This window comes from Erinaceus europaeus, chromosome 7, assembly GCF_950295315.1.
Source record: "Erinaceus europaeus chromosome 7, mEriEur2.1, whole genome shotgun sequence".
Taxonomy (NCBI): Eukaryota; Metazoa; Chordata; class Mammalia; order Eulipotyphla; family Erinaceidae; genus Erinaceus; species Erinaceus europaeus.
The window spans coordinates 60,714,436-60,737,731 of record NC_080168.1 but is presented as its reverse complement, the minus strand read 5'-3'; the positions used below and the strand labels follow the sequence as shown (position 1 = coordinate 60,737,731).

At 39.6% G+C, this 23,296-nt stretch overlaps 1 protein-coding gene across 11 annotated transcripts in view; it reads left to right on the top strand.

Annotated features, from left to right (window-relative positions):
* The window catches only part of SOX5 (SRY-box transcription factor 5), a 1,357,610-nt gene that overhangs the window by 1,118,311 nt on the left and 216,003 nt on the right, over positions 1–23,296 (top strand). For all 11 annotated transcript variants that reach the window (XM_060194518.1, XM_060194519.1, XM_060194513.1 and 8 more), the window contains 2 exons: positions 5,712–5,798; positions 18,673–18,845. In XM_060194518.1, coding sequence (XP_060050501.1) covers positions 5,712–5,798; positions 18,673–18,845 — 260 coding nt within the window. The remainder of the gene's footprint in view (positions 1–5,711; positions 5,799–18,672; positions 18,846–23,296) is intronic.

Genomic DNA, 23,296 nt, shown 5'->3' with positions numbered 1-23,296 from the left:
TTGTTCTTTTAGACTAATTATTTTACCTTTATTTACAACTTTCATTTTCAAGATAAAGAGACTTTGGCTATCAACAAGTTATTTCCTTGTTCAAATATTTAAGTAGCACATATGATCCATAGCTCTTTTAAATTCTGACATTCTGAGAGCACATAAAACAATCTAAATTCTATAGAAGAGAAATGTCAATGTGTTTAATGTTAGAATTACATGACCATGTAACGTTACTCTGTCTTAGTTTTAAGTAGTCAAACTATTTATGTTCCGTCTATGTTCAATATGTGTTTTAGTAAATTATTTCTATGAAGTACTTGTCTAAATGAGATCTAAAGGTCTGTCCAGGTTTAGGTTCAGAGTCTCTGCTATAAATAATGAACACATGCTTTCACTTCTTGCCTTTGAAGGAGACACTGGTATATTTTGAAGTTTAACCACATTGTTGTTCCTCCCAACAGATGACTGCCATTCCTACTTGAGTACCCTATCGTATGTCAGCAATAACACAGCTTAGTTTTAGCTACAAAATTAAAGTATAAACAGTGGTAGATTTAGTATGACCTCGCTCCTGGGACTTTGTTTAAAAAGTCAAATATTAGATATACTTTTTTTTTTTTGCTTGTTAGATTTTTTTCAATGAGCTCTGCCACTGCAGCTCAAGGGAGATTAAGGAGGGGGTGGGGGTTGGGGGTAGGGGCTACATAAACAGAAAACAGAAGCCCGGGCTTGTGTGTAAAGCTACTGCACTGGAGCGAATGTGGTTTAATTCTTGGCATAGGCAGCTTGTTGGAGAATTACAATATGTTGGCATGAATCTCTGGGTCTCATTGTTCCAGATGAGGGAGTCAGTTTTAAGAGTGCTTGGCACTGGGAGAAGGGAGTAAGAGTTACAGGGAATGAACAGGCCCTAAAGAGGCAGGATGCTATTGTAACAATGGCTGGCACAGTTGGGGGGGCCATTCATTGGTTGGGATTGCCATAGGCACTGATGTGAAGAAGCATATGCAAGCAAAAGATTCAAGGGTGGGAAGGGAAAAAGCAAGTGAACATACCAAAAGGGTCCTGATGGCCGGAAGAGACAGAAGCAAGCCAGTCATCTTAATACTCTCACTGATAAGGATGTATTTAATTTCTTCTACAGCTTATTTTCTAATATTTCCCTTCTCTTCTTTTTAATATATTGCACGCTTACCTCTTCTGTAAAGAGAAAGATCCTAGACTTCAGAAGACCTGGTTTTACATTCTTTTTTTTTCTTTTCCTTTTTTTTTTTTTTTTCATGGAGAGGTGATACTGAACAAAGCATATTCTGAGCCTTTTTTTTCTACATCAGCAAAATGGAAATAATAATGTATAGACCAGTGACAAGATTTTATATTCTGTAAACATTTTCAAATGCTTTGTACACAACAATAACTACTATTATTCCTTTTTTATTTTTTCCAAATCATGCTGTGGGCGGGAGATAATAGTTTACAGGACAAATATGATCACAGGATGGTTCTCACTCTTTCTTTTTCTTCCCTAACTTCAGTATCCTTATAATGAGAAAATGTTGATTAACAGGATTGTTCTTGCAACGTTGTTCATCTCCACCTTTCCCCAAGATAGACATCCACATAATTCATGCTTGTTTTTAGTATATGAGAGCCAGGTTTTTATACTTCAAATAATCATAATGCTCCATTATCACGAGAGGTCAACTCTCAGAAGAATATGCAAAGGGTTTAAATGAAAACTATGGCAAATTCTAACATGAAAGTAAAGGACAATCCTGAAATTTGAACATTTGGAAATAACTGCATACAAGCATACCATCCATGGTCACAGTAGAAAATATAGTTCTAGATTTTTACCAGGGCATTGCTCAGCTCTAGCTTATGGTGGTGCAGGGGATTGAACCTGAGACTTTGGAACCTCAGTCATGAGAGTCTTTTTGTATAACCATTATGCTGTTCACCCTCCACCCCCAGATGCATTCCTAAGAAACATCACATTTTTAAAAATGGGATTTTTTAATTTTTATTTTTTTATATTTATTTATTTTCCCTTTTGTTGCCTTTGTTGTTTTTTTCATTGTTGTTGTAGTTATTATTGTTGTTGTTATTGATGTTGTCATTGTTAGGACAGAGAGAAATGGAAAGAGATTTTAAATTAGACTTATACTCCATAAAAACTGAAGGAGTACTTAACATGGTTGTGTCAAATTTCACTTATTCATGTCTGTGCAGTAATGAATATGTGTGTACTATAAATATTGGGGTTTTGCTATTTAGTAGGTCAGTTTTTTAACCTAGACATTACTATATACTTATGTTTATAAGTATAATAGTAAACTTATGTGTAAGGGGAGGAGGGTGCAGCTAACTGGAACTGTTCCCCACTTCCCTCCTGTGGAGTTCTAGTCTGACTTGTACATGGAAGAATTGCAGGAGAGACAGTCATGTTACAGGTAGCATTTATTGGGGATAGAAAGGGAGAATAAGTACAAGCCATGTAGGTGTGTAGACCCTCCCAACTCCTCAGAAAGAGAAAGATGAAGCCCAGAGCTTCATCTGGTCTTCTCAAGCTTTCTAGTCCCTTCAGAGGAAGGACCCTCAGAAGATGAGCTTCAGCCTTTGTCTACAGGTGTCACACCTGCCTCCATCTGCATGTTGTGGGCTTTGCAGTCAGGGAAGAAGGGAGGGAGCTGGGGCAGGATATGCAGACACACTGTGCTTCTGGGCCTGCCCTGGGCCTTCTCCAGGCTTCCTGCAGGGTGCAGGGGGCACTTTGCTGCTTTCCCTGTAGTGCCCTCCAACAGTACCATTGAGAGGTACATGTCATCCCGGCAAATTCAGACTGTCCATTCAAGTGTTTACTTCATCCATCCAAAGGAGTTGATAAATCAGGGTTTGCTATTGTCCATGACTGTTTTGCAACATCAGTGCTGTACTAGAATGAACTGTTGTTCGAACTTGGTTTCATATAGGACAATTCATGATACCTTCCTGAGTTTTGATTTCTTAAATGGCCAGATGTACCAGAGTATTCTTGTTAGAAGCTTGAGAAACCATGTGGAATGGATACACAGCTTAGTAATTAGCCCTGAGACAAGTAGCTATCTATCAGTACCATTCATTATCCAAAAGTGAGTTGGGAAATTACTTATTTGGTAGTGGTGCAGTGGCACCTGAAGACCTGTTTCTGCCTTGTTCCATTTTGTGAGACCTCAGTTAAGTCCTCTTCCTGCTCTTTCCTTCACCACTGGGAGCTTTCTTATTTATTTATCTATTTATTTATTTTCTGTAGAGAGGTAGATAAGTATTATAATATAGTCTAAGTCTTCAGGCATTTGCTGTAATGAAATGAGTGACTGCAGGTAAAAGCAGCCAGCATAATTCCTGACATAAAGGTTCCTCAGTCAGAGTCTATGGAATCTAAATTTAAAGTCTGTACCTCACCCAAATTATAAAGTCTCCATATCTTTATTTACCCATAGACATGAAAATCTTGAGTGAGCTATTTGTATCTTTCAAACTTCTTGATCTCAGATACTCTGTTCATCTTACTATAGGGTATAGTGAATGTCCAGCACATACAAAAGTTGTCTGTATAAGACTCTCCCATCTTTATGCCAGTTAGTAAAGGGAACTGGAAGGTCTTGCAGGTTTAAGAAATCTGAGGGCTGTTTCTTTAACTCTGCAACTTAGACAGAAGACTTCTGTTTCTTTATGAGAACACTACAGTGAATATTTTGTCTAGCTGCAGGGGAAAAGCTTTGTCATGGACTTTGCAGACAATAGCTTTAAAAGTAAAATGGTCTGCTTTTGGTGCCTGGAGGTTCAGGGGCCTATTGTGAGTGCACAATGGATTTCTATTGCTGCATTCCTGCTTTGCAAAGGTTTGTTAGCTTTTAATGACTGACGGTACTCTATTGCAAATACCATATTGGCTCTGCCCTGTTTACATGCTACTCAAGAATTTTTGTAGAGTGCTAGAAAAAAGAAACAGTGATGTTTGTTTGACCTACCCTGATAAGATTTCAAGAAAATATTTCACTTACAAAGTGTTTTAGTGGAAATGTGGAACCATTGAAAATCCTGGCAGAAATATTTTCAAGGTTTTTTTTTTTAAAGCCTTAATGAATAGAAATATTGATTACAGCATAAAGATATTTGACTGACTTTCTTGCTAGTAGAATTATTATTGCCTTTTAAAAAAAAACAACAGGGTGTAGGAATTAGGGTATTTTAAGAAATGGTAAATTCCTTAAGGTCTTTTTCCTTGAATGTGGAGAACTACCTTTCATTACAAAGGGAAAAGTGTACTCATACATTCCACATAGATGTGTACAAGGTGTGGCATACAGACTATGAAAAGCAGAGATCAGCCCTGTCTTCACCCTCTTTATTTTTCCCACAAGCTTGGCTGGCTAACTAAAGAACAGCATCCCATATTGTCACTGTTTCTCACAAGAAAACTTCCCTTCTGCTTTGTTGAAACCCCACAAGGGCTTGGCGATTCTGATAGGGGGTGGCTATAAAGAGGGGTCCTGAGAAAAGTCCACAGCATTAGCAAAATATGATGAAGAGGCTTTAAAATGCATTTTACTGTGAGGAAAATTAACCAGTTTCTAATAATCTTCTGGTCCCTAGGCCAGCCAGTCCCTTTGATAAGTTAACATGTCCTCCCTTTATGCTCCTCGTAGGGGGTGAGCAAATGTCTGAGCAAACACAAATACACATAAACACCAATGTGGAGAATGGCAGTGTATGTCTCAGATCTAGATAATAAGTGTGGGTATTGTTATTTAGATGGAGCATACTGGGACACTTATCTTTTAGTACACTCCATTTTCGAACTGAATGCAGTGCTAATGGTGGGATTGAAAGCCATTGTAATTGTGTACCCATCTAAATGCTGACAAGAATATACAATTACATTGTTTGGAACCGAGTTGAATGTTTGGGAGTTTTATTAGCATTTTTATTTATTTATACATTAAAATTCAACACAAAAAGAGAGGTCAGGAATCCACAACATACAGAGACAAAATATCTGACGGAAACATTACCTTGTTCTCAAAACATGTGTCCCCTGTCCCCAAACAGGATACTTGAAATAATCAAAGCATAGTTCTCTATGATAAGCCATACACAATTCTCTAGACTTTACAGTCTTTTTGAAGCAGCTTTTGTACTGACTTTTTTTTTTTTTTTAATAATGTTCCTGGTACTGGCAAATCTTTCCACAGTGTGCTTACCACTCCACAATGTTAAACACATATTATAAAGTGGATATAATTGTAAACACACAGAGGGACATAACTACATGTAGCAGATTTAAGAGCAAATTCTTTGCCTTTTTCTACTCTGCATTTTATCAACATAATTATTTTTTGACTGCAGACGAACACCCTGAAATTGACAAGCATCCATTATAGCAGAAATTTGCTCACCAAATTGAAAAACAATGAACTGCCGGTTTATATGTACCCATTGTCATAAAGAATCAGTTCAGCTTTGTTCCACTAGAGGAAAAAGCTAATGATTTTGAAACAGCAGGTGACAAAACACATTCTTTTTTCCCTTCCCTGTTATCAGTTTGTTGATGAAGTCATTATGAACTGGGGCTGGGCTAGGGATGGCCTTATGTTTAGCAGATAGACTTTTAATGAGCTCCATTGTCAAGATAGTCATGTTGATTTGCTGACATTTCTTTTTTCTTCTTTTAGAAACTCCCAGTATTGAAAAGCTACTCTCTAAGGACTGGAAAGACAAGCTTCTTGCAATGGGATCAGGGAACTTTGGTGAAATAAAAGGTAATATGTTCATAATTTATTTTTTAATCTAAAAAAGTACCAAGTTGAAGTCGGTATTTAGGAATATCAACGGTGGTAAAATACATCTGCTTCCACTACTCTCTGTCTTTGGTCTTGCCTGAAAGGGGAAGGATGCACCAGCCTTCTTATTTTATCTGTGCCTTAGAGAAAAAGTGATAGTTACTCTGAACAGAACAGCGCCACTGCCTATTGAACAGTCTGGTTTTGAGCATTTACACATTGCATGATTTACTTTCTTAAGTGGAAATTGCATCTTTAGCAAGGTTATGAAGGACATCTTACAAGATGCTTTTATACACTGTGCATCCTGAAAGTATGAACGCGTAAGAACTGCAACTGACACTAAAAATGATAACTAGAGATTACCAAATGGATGTTTTATAGACCAAAAACAACGCCTTTGATTTAGTTTTTATTTGACTTGGTGTCATCTTAATCACATATAACTAAGAAAAAAAATATGTATGGACTTCAGAAGATGTTGAGTACCTTAAACTTTCACTAGTAACAAGGGGGGATTTAGTTTACAAATAGGTTCAACTAGGGGTCAGGCAGTGGCGTACCTGGCTGTGCACATGTTACCATGCGCAAGGACCCAGGTTCGAGCTCCAGGTCCCCACCTGCAGAGGGAAAGCTTTATGAGTGGTAAAGCAGGTCTGCAGGTGTCTTTCTGGCTCTCTCCTTCTCTATCACTGCCTTCCCTCTCAATTTATGGCTATCTCCAATAAATAAATAAAGATGGAAATTTAAAGAAGTAAATAAATAAAACAAATAAGTTCAAATGATCTTTTCAATTAGTATAGAAGAATGTTTTCTCAGGGTACCATCGCAACCTCCAGCCTTCCATTTGTTGCTACTAGGTACATATGAGTCTGAGTCCTAATGGGTTAACTCAGAGAAAAAAAAAATATATATATATATATACATATACATATACTTTACAGTGTTAATATAGTCATGCGGGGCTCTATTTCTGGTAGAGGCTGAATGTGTATTCACCTACCACCAGATTTATATTAATATACATGCACAAACACATGTATGAAGATGGTGTTTTGCAGACGTGCCTACGTGCAGGTGTTCCCCCAATGAGAGAGAAGCATTGACTCCATCAAGGGCTCTGCTCTATAAGCAGAGCACAGAGCAGCCTCTCTTATGTCGGGTCTACGTGACCCTGACATGTCGGCACTTAAAAACTCACAGGAAATACTTGAACATGTCAGGTTTCCATACCTATCTTCAGAGTTTATATATGTTGTGACTCTGGTGAGGTGGGAGCCCATGGTGCGCATAGACCAGTCCTATGAAACCCCTCTATAGATAGAATGGAGTGAGATTCAAGAGATCATTCCTTCTCTGATATGCCTTAAAGAGGATGAAGACAAACTGTCAAGGGAAGAGAGAAGTCTCTTTTTCTGAGGCAGCAAATCCTTCATGGCATCTTGCTGGATTTTAACCCCTCGGCACCTCAGATGCAGGATGTATTCTGGAAGGGTCTTTATTCTTTTCTGAGGCATCTTCATAACAGAGCAGAACAGAGCAGAGGAAACCTGCCTGCTCCCAACCTATGATCTCCTTCCATTGGAGGACAAACATTTTCCCTTCCCCGTTTTCCTCACAAGTCCAACTTGAAAGCGGCAACAGCAGTGCTGACAAGCTAAGAGGAAAGAGGCACAGCTGTCCTTTCAGGCTTGCCTGTGGGGCTGGTTCAGGAAGCATAGTACAGTCACTAAAGAAGTTTCTGTCTTTAATTTGGAGGTTCTTTTTTCTTTTTAAGCTTCACATTCAGAGCACAAGTTTGGTTATTGTCCTCTGCTTCTGTTCAAACGCTGTTTTCTGGTGCGTTTTAAAAGCAACTGTAGATCTTTCTTCAGTGGATGGCATGGTTATTAGGTGCTCAGATCAGGTTTGGCAGTAAACCGGGAAAAGAGCACTGAGCTACTTTTTCCTGACGACTGCCGTGACAGTTGCAATTACTGACCATTGTTCATAAGTGGCTAGAAAGTGCAGGAGACAAAGCGTGGTGTCCTCTGGGGGTAAATGCATTTGACTTACTTGTTCTTGGGGGTGGGGAGTGGTGGACGGACACTGTGTATGTGGAGAGCATGCCATCTCAGAAAGAGTGAGACAGGAACAATGACTGAGCTATTTCACAGCTATTTTTCTGTAAAGTAAGTAAAAGTCCTATGGGTCTCTTTAGTCAAGGATAAATGTGAATTGAAAAAAAAAAAGGAAGAAAACGGGGGCCGGCCAAGTGGTGGTGCACCAGTTTAAGCACACACATTACCTAGTGTGCAGTGACCTGGGCTTGAACCCCCTGTTCCCCACTGTAGGAAGGAAGCTTCACAAGTGGTGAAACTGTGCTCTGGGTGTTTCTCTTCCCATCCCTCCATCTGCCTCACCCTGCTCTCAATTTCCCTCCATCCTATCTAATTAAAAAGGGGAAGAAATGGGGGAGCAACCAGCCCCAGTCACAACCCTGGTGTCAGTAAAGAATTCTTTTTTATTATGTATTTCTTTTTAAATTTTTAATTGTATTTATTTATTTGATAGAGACAGCCAGAAATCAAGAGAGAAGAGGGAGATAGAGAGGTAGAGAGATAGCGAGACACTTGAAACACTGCTTTACCACTTGCAAAGCTTTCCCTCCTGCAGGTGGAGATTAGGGGCTAGAACCTGAGTCCTTGCACATTGTAGCCTGTGAGCTCAACCCGGTGTACCACCACCTGGCCCCCGTAAAGAGTTAAAAAGGAATACAAATAAGAATAAAGGAGCTGTAAGACAGCTCACTGTATAGTGTACCTGATTTATCCTGCACAGGACCCAGGCTCTACCCTGTCCCTGATGACCCTGAAGGGATCTTGAGTGCTATGTTATCTCTCTCATTATCTCTCCATCTCTCTTTCTCTGAGAAAGTAGGTCCATAGTGGCAAAGTCCAGGTGATGACCAAAAATAATAAAAAGTCTGCTAATAAGAGAACATTTCCCACTTAACTTGGTAAATCATCAGTGCTAATGTGTTTGAATAGGAGCTTTGCATTCGCTACCTTTATCCCTTTACATGATTTACCAGGTCTTTTTCTGGGTTGAATGTTGTTTCCATCCACACTAGTCCCTTTTCATCTCACTTTTAATTAGTTCAGAAAATAAGTAAGAAAAGGACTGTGTGTGTGTGTGGGTGCCCGTGAGAGAGAGAGAGAGAGAGAGAGAGAGAGAGAGAGAGAGTGTGTGTGTGTGTGTGTGTGTGTGTGTGTGTGGTGTGTGTGTGTGTATTCATTCTCAGATATAGAAGCTATGGACAAATGAGAGTCAGCTTCAATTACGTGCTGGCTCTAAGTTGCTACAAGTGAATTATTTTCAAGTTATTTGGGCAATATGAAAATTAAGTTCAAAAATCTGTCTCTTAACTATTTTAAAAGATGAAATGATAGACTGTATAAATATTAAGATAAAGAGTGTTTTGTTAGGATGGTTCTGCCATCAGTAAATAGTTCTCATACCCATTTAAAGTCAATCTCGGTTTTTTCTGGGAACAATGTGAGTGAGGAAAGGTCACCACTTCTAAAGGCACAGAATTATTTTTCATGTTAGTTTATTTTGCCTGTTGAGTTTTTGCCATTTTGTGCTCTGGCACTTTGGAAATGTGAAGTAATTATGTCTTGAAGTTACATTACAAAAAGCCCTCCTACAAAATACACAAAAAGGTTTCAGTTTTGTGGAGCAAATCCAGTTCCAGTGAAAAGCTCTACCCAGAGCAGACAGTCAGTATATGTGGTAAACTGATTATCTGCCTGATAGAGTTATTTAGTTATTCTATTCTAATCAGCGCTAGAGTGTAACTGAGCAGTCTGCACATCTGCCATCATCTGAAGCAGAAGTACTGAGTAGTGGCTGTGTGAACTGGGAAGACATATCCTTTCTACCACCTCATCCTTACTGAGAAGGGGAGAAGGCAATGCCTGCACTCCAGTTGGTAGCCAGTAGTGCCACAGATTGTTTGGCTAGCATGAAATTCCATTGCACTGAAGGCCCTGGCATTTGCACTTAACTAAGGGCAGGACCTGTGGATCAGTGGTGGCTTTGACTAATCTCTGCAGACCCTTTCCCTTCTCTGTCTCTTCTCTCTCTTTTTTTAACATTTATTTTTATTTATTTATTATTGGATAGGGACACAGAGAAATTGAGAGGGAAGTAGAGGACAGAGATAGAAGCTTTGGACAATGAGAGCCAACTTCAATTATTAGGTGCTGGCTCTAAGTTGCTGTAGCCCTGTTTCACCTGCAGCCCTGCTTCACCACTCCTGAAGCTTTCCCCCTGCAGGTGGGGACCATGGGCTTTGGACTGGATCTTTCTTTCTTTCTTTGCACAAAGACAAAGAACTTGAGGGGGATGGAGGAGATGGAGAAAGAGAGGCTCCTGGATTGGGCTGGGGAGACAGCATAATCATTATGCAAAAAGACTTTCATGCCTAAGGCCCAAAGATCGATCCCAGGTTCAATCCCCAGCACCACCATAAGCCAGAGCTGAGCAGTTCTGTGGTTAAAAAAAAAAAATAAAATAAAAATTAATTAATTAATTAATTAATGGGAGAGGCTGACTCCTGTAGCATTGCTTCACCTCTGGCAAATCTCCCCCCCTAGAAGTGAGGACCAAGGTTTGAGCCCAGGTTCTTCCATGTGGTATTATGGTAGATGTGCCACCACTCAACCACCTCATTTGCTTTTGACAGAGTCATGGAAGATTTATATTTTGCAAACCTAATGTTTACTTGTAGGAATATAATGCACATGCCTGCACATTTTCTCAGATGCCATAAAAATAAAAGCAGGTCACTGAGAGATTTTTGTATTGTTCACTTGGTAAAGTCTAGAGTTGTTTCTGTACCTACCTCATCTGTAGAATTCTGAGCTTGGCTTCTTTCCTATCAGTATCCCTGGCGGCCCTGATTCACTCTCCTTAGAATGTATTAATTCAGGCCTGCAGCCGGTTGTGTGTCTATTATTGAGGAAAATGTGAGCTGCTTTTGCATAGTAAAAATTGCTTTTTGCTAAGCTATTATTGTATTCTTTCTAGAAGATGTGATATAAGGGCAAACACCGCATATCAATAGCTCTAGAATGCCAATAATTCATTCAAGACAACAATGGATTAAGCAGTTCCCTCGTCCTTTTTTCCATCCCTCAGAACTCAGAAACTAAAGATTACTTTGTTATATAAAGTAAATTCAGTATGTGGGTTAAAGGGAAGATCATCTCTTAGGTGAGATACAATTTTGAGATGAAATAGATACGTTGTGTGCATCTATACATACAATCTATATCTATCCTTAATCTGTACATTGAAAAGAGATAATTTAATTTGAATAATATCAAGTGATTTGAAAACAAAAGGGCTGGCAATGGGAGCTAAACTCCACAGTAAATATAATTAAGGGTACCATTGAATTTTGTAAATTAAAAAATTTGGGAAGTAAATGATTTCATACTAAGATATAGAAGAATTTGGATTACCTTGAAAATTGTTTAAATCTATTCCTTTGAAATTCAACAACTAAAAATTATATGGAAGGCTGGGGAGACAACATAATGGTTATGCAAAAGACTTTCAAACCAGAGATTCTAAAGTTACTAGTTCAGTTCCAGCACCATCAGAAGCCAGGACTAAGCAGTGCTATGGAAAAATAAATAAATAAATAAGTAAATAAATAAATAAATATTATATGGTTGCTAATCATAACTTTATAACTATTTCATTTACCCATGTTACCATTAACCTAAAAATGTATACTTCACTTGTATGCAAAAAAAAAACCTGTGGAGCCCAGTGGTGGTGCATCTGGTTGAGTCCACATGTTACAGTGTACAAGGAACTGGGTTTGAGCCCCCAGTCCCCACCTGCAGGAGAAAAGCTTTGTGAGTAAGTGAATCAGGGCTGCAGGTGTTTCTCTGTCTCTTTCTCTCTATCTTCCCCTTCCCTCTTGATTTCTGGCTGCCTCTATCCAATAAATAAAAATTAAATAAAAAATTAAATAAAAATAAATAGGTAATAAAATAGGCAATGTTGACTATTTTCTGAGGGAACGATTGTATCTGGATTTTGTTCAACACAAAAGTCAACCATACAAGAGCTATATAACATATAGGCATTTGCTTCTAATAAAATACATGTTTATTTATCTCTTCTATTGCCACCATGGTTATCCCTGGGGCTTGGTGACTGCATGACAAATCCACTGCTCCTTGTAGGCTTTTTTTTTTTAACTTTAGTTTTTTCTTTGATAGAACAGAGGGACATTGAGAGGGAAGGGGAAATTAGACAGGAAAAGAGACTGAGAAATACCTGCAGTACTTGCTTCCCTACTTATAAAGCTTCTCTCCCCCCCCCCCACCCATGTAGGGAAAGGGGACTCAAACCCTGCTCCTTGCACATGTTAACATGGGCATTTAACTAGGTGCATCACTGCCCAGCCCTCTTTACCTTTCTTTTATCAACTGTCTTGCTTATGGTTGACTCAAAGTCTGAAATCCAGGACATATTTGATGAATGAGCAATGAGTAAAATATACCATATTTTGAAATAACTATTATTGACTGTGCTGTAGTCTGTAATTTGAATGTGATATTTTTCAAGTTGTTTTTTTTTTTTTTTTTTACCATCCCACTGCTCAGTCTGGCTTATGGTAGTGTGGAGGATTGAACCTGGGACCTTGAAGCCTCAGGCATGAGAGTCTCTTTGCATAACTGTTATGCTATCTACCTCATAAAGGACTTCCTTCCTCTCTCTCTCTTTCTCTCTCTCCCTTTGAACAGTGTTCAACTAAGTGGCTGGGATCATCTTGGATAATATTTAGGAAATTACATATTTCATTAGCAGATAAAAATATGTACTATGAAGTTGTATAGAACTGTGTCTTAAAAAAGGATAATAAAAGTGACTCATGCTTTTACTTCAAAGAATGATAATACATACATTTTCTTCCTAAGTATCCCAAAAGGAAGCACCCAGCCCTCGGAGAACATTGACAAAAACCAAAGCTACTTGTCCACTGTCCCATTTCTCTCCAGTGGTAGTCACCCTGAAAGTGGAAACATTTCTGAAGTCAATGTATTTAGACCCAAGCCACCTGCAGGCTGCCTTTTAATATATTAGACCAAAATTACAATAGAAACCACTATCTTTTCAGTGACAGAAATCTAGAAGACACGAATGTATTATTAACAGTGGATAGTAAGATATCAGTTTATACTCATGGAATAAAGAATAACATCCTCAGACTGGCAGTAGAGCTCCCTTGCAGAGCGAGCCTATTTTGCCATACAAGCTGCACAGATTACCAGGCAGCCTACAGGTGGCTTGGCTTGAAATCGATCAACTTCCAGAAAGTTTCCATTTCAAGGGTGACTACCACTGGAGAGAGTAATGGGACAGTGGACAAGTAGCCTTGGTCTTTGTCAATGTTGTCCCAGGGCTGGATGCCATGAAATTTGTTTAAATTTGCCTGACCCCGTTTTAAATCTTTTAAAAATATTTGTATTATCTTTATTTATTGGATATATACAGCCAGAAGTTGACAAGAAGGGGGAGACAGAGAGGGAAAGAGACAAAGAGACACCTGCAGCCCTACTGCACCACTCACAAAGCTTTCCTCCTGCAGGTGGGGACAGGAGGCTGGAACCCAAGACCTTGCACATTGTAACATGTACACTCGACCAGGTGCGCCACCACCCAACCCCAGTGTTCTAGATCTTTTCCCTTATTAAAGGACCTTATTCTTGAGTGGGCTTACTTACTTTTTATTTTCCTTTTTGAGGATAATGGCTCTGAACAATTAACTTTTATTATTTAATTTTAAACAATTTATTGCATAAGAATGAAGTAAAATGTTACTGGTGAACTATTGTTAGATTTTTTCCCCCTTACTTCAAATGTATCTGAATTGATACCTTAATAAAAGTAATCTTGATGGGGATTATCCTTGTTTTTTAAGAATTCATTCTTATATGAATTGACATTTTATTCTGAAGATAGTGAGGGGTAAAAAGGTTTTTAAACAAAGGAAGTGACATGACTAGGTTTGTTTTCTGGGAAGATGATTGTGGTATCAGTTTTACAGAGGGAAGAGCTTATGACAGGAAGTCCTATCGAGAGTTTGCTACACAAAATATATTTGCAAGAAAAAAAGTAACCAAACTATCTCTCTGACTTTGTGAAATCTGTGGGAGCTTGGGAGTGGGAGTTTGCACAAGACTTTGGTGGAGGAGGTTGTGGTTGTATGCACACTGTGTTTGGGTATGCTATTATGTCTCTGAAATCTTATTATTTTGTAAAACACTGTTAAGCCCCTAGTTATAATTTTTAAAGTCATAAAAACACAGTTTGTTTTTATTTTTAAAGTTTGCTTCACTAAACTCTTTAAAAGGATGGTGCCAGGAGGTGGCACACCTGGTTGAATACTCACATTAACATGCTCATGCAAACCCCTATTTGAATCCCAGTTCCCTAGCTATAGGAGGGGCACTTCATGAGTACTTTCTCCCTCTTTATCTCCCAGTCCCCTCTCAATTTCACTCTGTCTATCAAATAAAATGGGGAGGGGGATGTCTTCCTGGACCAGTGGATTCCTAGTTTCATAGTGCTGACACCAAGCCCCAGTGATAACCCAGGTGGCAATAAAAAAAAAAAAAATGGTAGTGGGCACAGAGGCTGGAACAAGAGTTCTCCAAGTGCTCTCTAGCTGTGCTTATGTTTTGCTGCTCTTTGTGTAAACGTTGTCATAGACTGAATTACCACTCCATTCAAATGTTGAATGGTCACCCTTGAAATTTTAGAATGTGAGTTTATTTGGAGATAGAGTATTAATAAATGTAAGTAATTATGTCAAAGTAAGGTCAACAGGGTGGACCATAGTCATGTGTGACTGGTGTATTTATTTGAGGAGAAAATTTGAACACAGCAATGTGCAGGAAATAGGTGACATGATGACACAGACTGGGAGAAAACAGCCACTTCCTAGTCAAGGAGAAAAGTCTAGAATAGATCTTTGCTCTTAGCCAACAGAAGGAGCCAATGCTGCTGATAATTTGTTTTGTTTTAGGACCTCTAACAAGTAAATCTAAAGTTCTATTGTTTAAGCCATTCTGTGGCACATGTTACCATTGACAGCAACTGGTAAACACAAAAACATTCTGGTGTGCATTTAAATCTTGATGGATAAGGGTAAGGTAGATGCATGGAAAAAAAAATAGTAACAGTGACCTTTAACAAACAATGCTGAGGGGTGGTTTTTCACTATGCAGTTAGATGTGATTGCTGATTTACTCGCATGAACATAAAATATCAATAAACAGTTTTACCTAAATAAAAAGTAAGCTAAGCTATATTGAGGAAAACTTGCAATTATTTATTGACACAGTGGATACAGACATGGGTAACTGAGAATATTGTTCACGTTTCTAGTTCAGAATGTTGACTGGTGTTAATACTTTAAAATCAGAGGAAATGTAGAATGCCACCTTATATTTGGTTTTAAAGACTGAGCTCTGTATTCATTTAGAGAAATTCATTCTGCATCTAGAAATCAGCCACTGGAACTAGAGGACACGTTTATCATTGGCATGCACCTGAAGAACTCACTGAGTCAGTAGCCACTGTGAACTCAGAGGGTTTGGAGCCTAGGAATTAGCACCACAGGTTATGCAACAGGTTTTCATTCCTGAGGCTCGAAGTTCCCAGGTTCAAAGCCTAATGCCACCAGAAGCCAGAACTGAGTACTGATCTGGTTAAAAAGAAATATTCACTCAGTGGAATACTATTAGGCAGTTAAAAAGACTATAACGTGTCTCTGGGAGTAAATGGATGGGATTAGTGAAATAAGGAAGTGAAGGAAAGAATGATTTAACTCAAGTGGGATATAGAGAATCAAAACACATCTACAGGAATATATATATCAACTCATATGTATGACCATGAGACAAATGTGGTGGCTACTGTTGGAGGGGGCGAGGGCACAGCACTTTGGTGGTGGAAGTGATTATATTTTCTTATAATCTTGTAAATCATTATTTATTTTATTAGTGATTTACAAAACTTACAAAATAACGGGTACAATTCTACACTGTTTCCACCACAAGAGTTCTATGTTTCCCATTCCCCCTATTGGAAACTGCATATAGATTCATGTCTATATCTACATTTATATGTCTATATTTGACCATTTCCCCCCTTCCATTTGATTCAATAGAACAGAGAGAAATTGAAAGAGGTAGGAGAGATAAAGAGGGAGAAAGATAGACACCTGCAGACCTGCTTCACTACTTGGCATAGTGTCCCTGAGGCAGGTGGGGAGTGGGGGCTTGAACTCAGGTCCTTTCACATAGTACTATGTGTTCTGAACCAGGTGAGCCACCACCAGGCCCCCTTTGCCCATTTTTTTCTATGGTCCTACCTTTTCCTTTTTAAGTCACACCTATACCCGTTACTACTTCCAAATGTCTTTCTTTTTTCTTTTCTTTATTTAACTCTTCTTCCTCTGGGTCCTGGTTGCAAAGCCATCTTCCCCTAACATTTCTCCCCCTTTGGGGTATATAGACCAAAATTATTTATGAGTTGCAGACAGTGAAAGGTCTGGCTTCTGTAATTGCTTCTCTGCTGAATATGGATGTTGGCAGGTGGATCCATATCCCCATCCTGTTTCTGTCTGTCTTTCCCTAGTGGGGTAGGGCTCTGAGGAGGTAAGATTCCAGGTTACATTGGTGAGGTCATCTACCCACTACTTGGTGGCTGAAAGGCAGTAACTTATAAGGCAGGACAATATGTTTAATAAGTAGGAACCAGTAAGAAGGAACAGAGCAGGTGAGAATAGGGATTCTGGGCTGGTAAGAAGCTAGGATATCTATTTTAGGTATCTCCCTAGTGGCCCATGACTTTAGTGAGTTTTTTGCTTGAGCAACATGGAGGTGGGCTAGAAGCTGCCCGGGAAGATGGTGTCAGAGTTGAGAATAGAACTAGAAAGCTGGATTAGGGCAGATAGTAGCTCCCAAACCAGGAGAAAATATATAAATACAAATTAGCTCTTTATCCCATCATCTGATCTAGGGCCCATGTATAGTAAATCACTATTAAGTCACTAATAAAAATAGATTTTAAAGAAACGCCCTTCTTCTCCAAGGAGGGGGGAGAGTTAGAGGGGTAAGGTTCCAGTGGACTACTGTAGAGGGATGGAGCACTATGGTGGTGTATGTGGTGTGTCCGTGCATCTTAGGAGAAGTGAGATTGTACTTCCAAGACAACAAAGTCTTGAAAAACTGCATTTTCTCCATAAAACCTAGACAAATTTTTAGGATCCTCATTACAACAGTCATATAATTTTTATTCTTAGAGTGTATATGCCCCCATTCTATGAAACCGAGATATATGAGATATAAAAAAATTGAGACTATGTAGTAAGCACCTAACATGAATACAGCTAGGAACTGATAGTAATATAAGACATAGTTCTTGACTTGTACTCACTCAGATTTTCTCTTCTGGATGAATTTGCTCCCTAACCTATGTAAATTCTGTTAGAAACATTATTTACATTCCAAATGGGCACATGTAAATGATCTGCCACTAGCTATAGTTACTACTTCCTAAAAACAGCACATGTTTTTTCATCATAAATCGGTAGGGAGCAATTCAGTGGGACAGGGCAGGGTGACTGAATTATAACAGATCTTTCTACCTAATTACATATACAGGTGGCAGATGCATTATTAAAATAGTGCTTAGTGTCTTACATCTGAAGTGAAAATTGTAATTAAGAAGTGTGGTCTTTCCTACTGCTAGTCCTTTTTACCATAGGAGTCTCATCTATCTGGTGAATTTTTACATAGCAGTTCAAAGTGACACTGTTTCTGTTTCAATGAATTGCTCACATTTCAGGTGTATTCAGTAAACTATTTTAACCTAAGAACATTGCTGACATGTTTGAAATACCTCGAACTTGCTATTTATTTGCAGTGCCTATGGTGACTTCTTCAACTCTTGACTTAACAGTAACACTAGGTGGCTGTGATGTGACCTACTCATTTTCCAAATGCATTTATTATTTCATGATAACCTAAATTCCTGTCCTTAGGTTTGAATATTTTCTCTGCTAGCTATATTCTATTTCTGAAGCACTCATCCAAGTGACAGATGAGAAACAGTCTAAAACCTGATTGGCTAATTAAGAGATGTTCCCCTTTAATTATCTATCTATCTATTTATTTTGAATAGGAGGGCAATCAAGAGGGAAAGAAAGACATACCTGCAACACCATTCATGAAGCTTCCCACTGCAGGTAGAGACCAGGGATTTGAACCCAGGTCTGCTAAAACCTAGCCCCAGACTCCCCCCCCTTTAATATTAACATAGGATTTCTTAGTTGTGATTCTTCAACATTATATTATAAGAAAGCATGATTTTTATCTCTGGTGATAACAACACCCTGATCTTGGAATAACTTTCAATCTGATAAAATGTGAAAGACCAGGAACTGTGTCTTGGATTTCTTTTTTATCGTCACCATTTCCCATCACAGAACATTAAAAATAGTAGATGTTCAGCCACTATTTCTGAGTTTAATTTTAAAATAAAAGAGAAAATAGTTATAGGTTATTATTTGTCATTATTTTTTTAAAAAATTAAAATTTTTATTCTGATACTTAATAATGGGTAATTAGACATCCCTGCTACTGTCTGAGTGAAAATCTGAAAAGGTCAGCATGTGCTTGTGTGTTGAACCTTGTTCCCTGCATGACTTCTCTTCATGACGGAGCCATTGCCACTGACGAGTTCCCTCTTCTCCTTTCTGTGTTTGTGCTGCTCTTAGGGACTCCCGAAAGCCTCGCGGAGAAGGAGAGGCAGCTGATGGGCATGATCAATCAGCTGACCAGCCTGCGTGAGCAACTGCTGGCGGCCCACGACGAGCAGAAGAAACTGGCTGCCTCTCAGATCGAGAAGCAGCGCCAGCAAATGGAGCTGGCCAAACAGCAGCAAGAGCAGGTGAGTCAGGACCAGGACCAGGACCAGAGACTCCGGCACATGTAGAGGTTATTCTCCCAGGCCCACAAAGGTCACTCAATCTCTGTCCCCATCCATACTTCCCTCACCTTGGATGAATAAATACAGAGAGGCAAGGCATTAAAGAAAAAAAAGAAAATGAATAAAAATGTAAGTCATAATCTTATCTCAGGTTCAATCCCAGGTATCACCGTCAGCCAAAATTGATTGGTGCTCTGGTTAAACATATATGAAAATACACCCAGTTAAACACACATGATACAATGTACAAGGACCTGAGTTCAAGCCTCCAGTCCCACCTGCAGGGGAACAGCTTTGAAAGTGATGAAGCAGTGCTACAGTCTCTCTCTGCCTCTCGTTCTCCCTTTACCCTCTTGATTTTTCTGTCTTTATCAAATAAATAAATAACATAAGAAAAACTGGGGCCAGGTGGTGACACACCTGGTTGGCTGTATATGTAACAGTGTCTAAGGACCTAGGTTCAAACCCCCAGCCCCCATCTGCAGGGGGAAAGCTTTGCAAGTGAAGCAGTGCTGCCAGTGTCTTTCCCTCTCTATTTTCATGATTTCTGATTGTCTCTATCCTATAAATAAATAAAGATAATAAAAAATTTAAAAAAATTTCTAGGTACAATTCCCCCACACCACCATAAACCAGAGCTGAGCAGTGCTCAGGTTAAAACAAAAAAATTAATACATAAATAAGTGATTTTTGAATTTTTGAATATATTTTTTTATTTATTATTGGATAGAAACAGAGAAATTGAAATGGGAGGGAAAATAGGGAGGGAGAGATACCTGTAGCTCTGCTTCACCACTCAGGAAGTTTTCTCCCTACAGGTGGGACCAGAGGCCTGGGTCCTTGAGCACTGTAATGTGTGTATTTAACCAGAGGTGCCACTCTGTCTGGCCCAATTAAAAAAAAAAAAAAGAAGAAGAAAGAATGAAAAGGATATTGTCAGCACATCAGTGGTAAATAACTTAGAAATAATTATAATCTAGGTTAAAGTCTGATAAATCATGTGCCATAAAGGACTATGAGGTGTGAAAGGAGCTCTGCCAGGGACATTTTAAAAGATCTCATTTAACTAGGTGTTTTCTAGGAACATTGAAGAATTGGTAGGATTCAACTAGTGAAGTGAATTTTCAAGTATTGGGCAGGAAGTCTAGTTCGGCATCCTTTGCAGTTAAAGTAAGGAGCAGGTAGGGTGGGGTTATAGCTGTGGAATAGGGAAGAAAGGAATAAAGAACTAGAAGAGTTATGGTTAGGAGACCAGGTGGAGGCACACCAGGTTAAGTGTACATAGTACGAAGCACAAGGACCTCGCACAAGGATCTCAGTTCCAGCTCCTGGCTTCCCACCTGCAGGTGTGTGTGTGTGGGGTGGCGCTTCACATGTGGTGAAGCAATTCTTCAGGTGTCTGTCTTTCCCTCTCTATGTTCCCCTCCCCTCTCCATTTCTCTCTGTCCTATCTAATAAAAGAAAAATGGCCGCCAGGAGCAGTGGATTCATAGTGCTGGCACTAAGCCCCAGCAATAACCCTGGAGGCAAAAAAAAAAAAAGGAAAAGGAAAAGAAAAAAGAAAAAGAGTTATTATTAGTTGAACTTTTTGAGTGTGTAACAAGGAGAAAGAGTGTTGAGTCTGAGTAATAGGCAAGTCAAGAAGAGGGCGTACTTGGGAAAGCAGATGTCTTTGACCATATTGAATGGTGCTGTCATGTTTCCCAGCTGTAATATATGTGGAATAGCTAGAAATACCTACCAACAGTTTAGAAAGAGAATGGAGCCAAATTTCTTTGAGAGATGGTGTAACCTGCCGGAGTAGAAAAGTATCATTACTTGATTCAACACATAGTAATCGTGTGCTTCCAGTGAAGCACTAAGCTGAGAAGTTGCTGAGTCTCCTCAATTAGCTACAAAGAAGAAGACCTAACTCTAGTGAAAATGGTGATGATTAAGAAAGGAAAAGAAAAAAACAATCAAAATGTTTTCAGAGTCGTAAGTGATCCATAACAATGACGATGGGTGTGGCAAAGCAGTGTTAGATTGGGTGGGTGGACCTGACAGTCCAACTTGAAATGAAATGGTGCGTGCAGGAGACACTGTGTTTATATTGTCAGAGCAGAGGTTTTCCTGCGGAGGAATGACAGATTTAGAGACTTAGAGTAGTAGAGACATCCTGAGAAAGAAGACAAGCACTAAGAGTAGATCCTCGAGAGATAACTGACGCATGCAGTAGGTAGAAGGAAGTAGAGAGGACCAAACTAGAAACTGTTAGATTTGCCCCTTCAGTTCCCTTTGTTGACCTTTAAAGGCATAGAGTTTTTTTTGGAGCTTGAGCAATGGAAATCAGATAGTATTAACTGACAGAATTGTAGTGAAAAAGTAAAAGCAATTTATAAGTGAGGCTATCATTTTTTTTTAAGGACTAAGTCCCTTTAGATCTCAATCTGGGTTCAGTAGAGGAAGCCCATGAATAGTCAAAGCTATTTATACATAGTAATATTGCAAAACTTCCTAAATGACTTTGAAAATACAAGCTATCAGAGTCAAAATAGAAGAAGAATTATCCAGATTATATTTGAGAAAAAAAAATTCATTTTTCTTTTCTCTAGTGACTCATCTCTGCTTGGAAGATGATATCTTTTTTTTTTTTTCAGTGCAGTGATTAAATGATATGTGTGGCCAATGTTTTTGGATATGAACCATATTTTCCCTGCATTGTCCTTGTGATACAAGAGTTGAGAATGCCTGCCTCTGAATGTCCAGACAAATATGTATTTTCTTTTCTTGTACCTCTACTGACATCTAGATGCTAGAAAATCATAGATGTCTCTGAAAACAAAGCTACGACAGAAACATTTGTTTAGATACAGTCCCTCCTTTGATGAGCCCAAGAGCACACTTGCCCTCAAATATCTGAGCAGTCATTACCGGAGAACACAGTTTCATTCTTTTTCACATGCCATCCAAACCTGCCACAGCCTCAAAAGATTCCAGAATGCTCTTATTTCTCTGACATTCTCCACAGAGCTCTATAAATCCTTGAGTTCTGACAGAAGTAACCCCTATGGGAGAGATGCAGGGCAGTGATGCCTCTCCAGCCTAAGAGGACATCCCTCTTCATCATTGCTGGTTAGGTATCTCAGAGTCTCCCACCCACAACCCCCTCCACCACCACCACTCCACATCCTCCCTCCCCTGCACACACAGTCACTCCTAGGCCACTCACTCCTAGGCCACTCACCTCTCCATCAGGACACAGGGAAATCTCTGAAGGCCATTGCATGCTTCTTCCTTAAGATGCAGACTTGAGAACTCCCTTTCAGAGACTGGATGGTGACACACCTGGTTGAGTGCACACATTACAATGTGCAAAGGACCCAGGTTCAAGCTCCCCATGTCCACCTGCTGGGGGAAAGCTTCATGAGTGGTGAAGGTGTCTCTCTGTCTCATGCCCTCTTTATCTCCTCCTTCCTATCAATTTCTGACTGCCTCTATCAAAAAAATAAAGATAATAAAAATATTTAAAGAGAGAGAGAGAGAGCACTCTTTCTGACCAGCCTCCCAGTGCTCCCTACTCTGTGCAGTCCCTACAGAATTCAGTCCTACTTCACAGGCCAGTCCATACTCTACTACTGTAGCCCTCATACAGGCCCTGCACCAGCTCCCCATATGCCTGTCAGCTCCAGTCCATGTCTGCTCCGGGGATCTCTATGGAGTAGCCACTGTTTCTGGGAAACAGGACAAAAGAAAATCTTTCTTGTTTGTATTTATGCCAGAGAAGTGATATGTAGTAAATAAGCAAGCAAAATAGAGTAACACTGATGAGGGTTATGGAATAGAATAAATCAGAGAAGTAGAGATGAGGTTGCCAGGTGGAAAGAGAGGGGGAGGGGGAGAGAGAGGGGGAGGGGGAGAGAGGGAGAGAGAGAGAAGGGAGAGGGAAAGGGAGAGAGAGAGGGGAGGGGAGAGAGGAGAGGAGAGGAGAGAAGAGGAGAGGTGAGGAGAGGAGAGGAGAGAAGAGGGGAGGGGAGGGGAGGGGAGAGGGAGAGAGAGAGGAGAAGGAGAGAGAGAGGAAGAAGGAGAGGTGGGGGGGCAGGCTTTTTTGAATGGGTAATCGGAAGACCTCACAGACATGGTGACCTGTGAGTAGAAACTCACAGGAGGTGAGCAGGGCCTTTATCTAGGACAAGAGTGTTCTTGAGGGAGAGACAGACCAGTGCAAAGACCTAGAGGCAGGTGTGTCCTTGGGAAGTAGGAGCAACCTGGTGTCTTCATTTAGGAGAACAGTGTGACAGGAGCAGAGCAGAAAAGGAAAAGAGGAGAGTAGTAATGGGACATGTAATCCCAAGAGGGCTGACAGACATCGTATGCACATTTGGGGAGATGGAGAGAGGGGGACCTTTCTGTTGTTGTTTTGCCATCAGAGT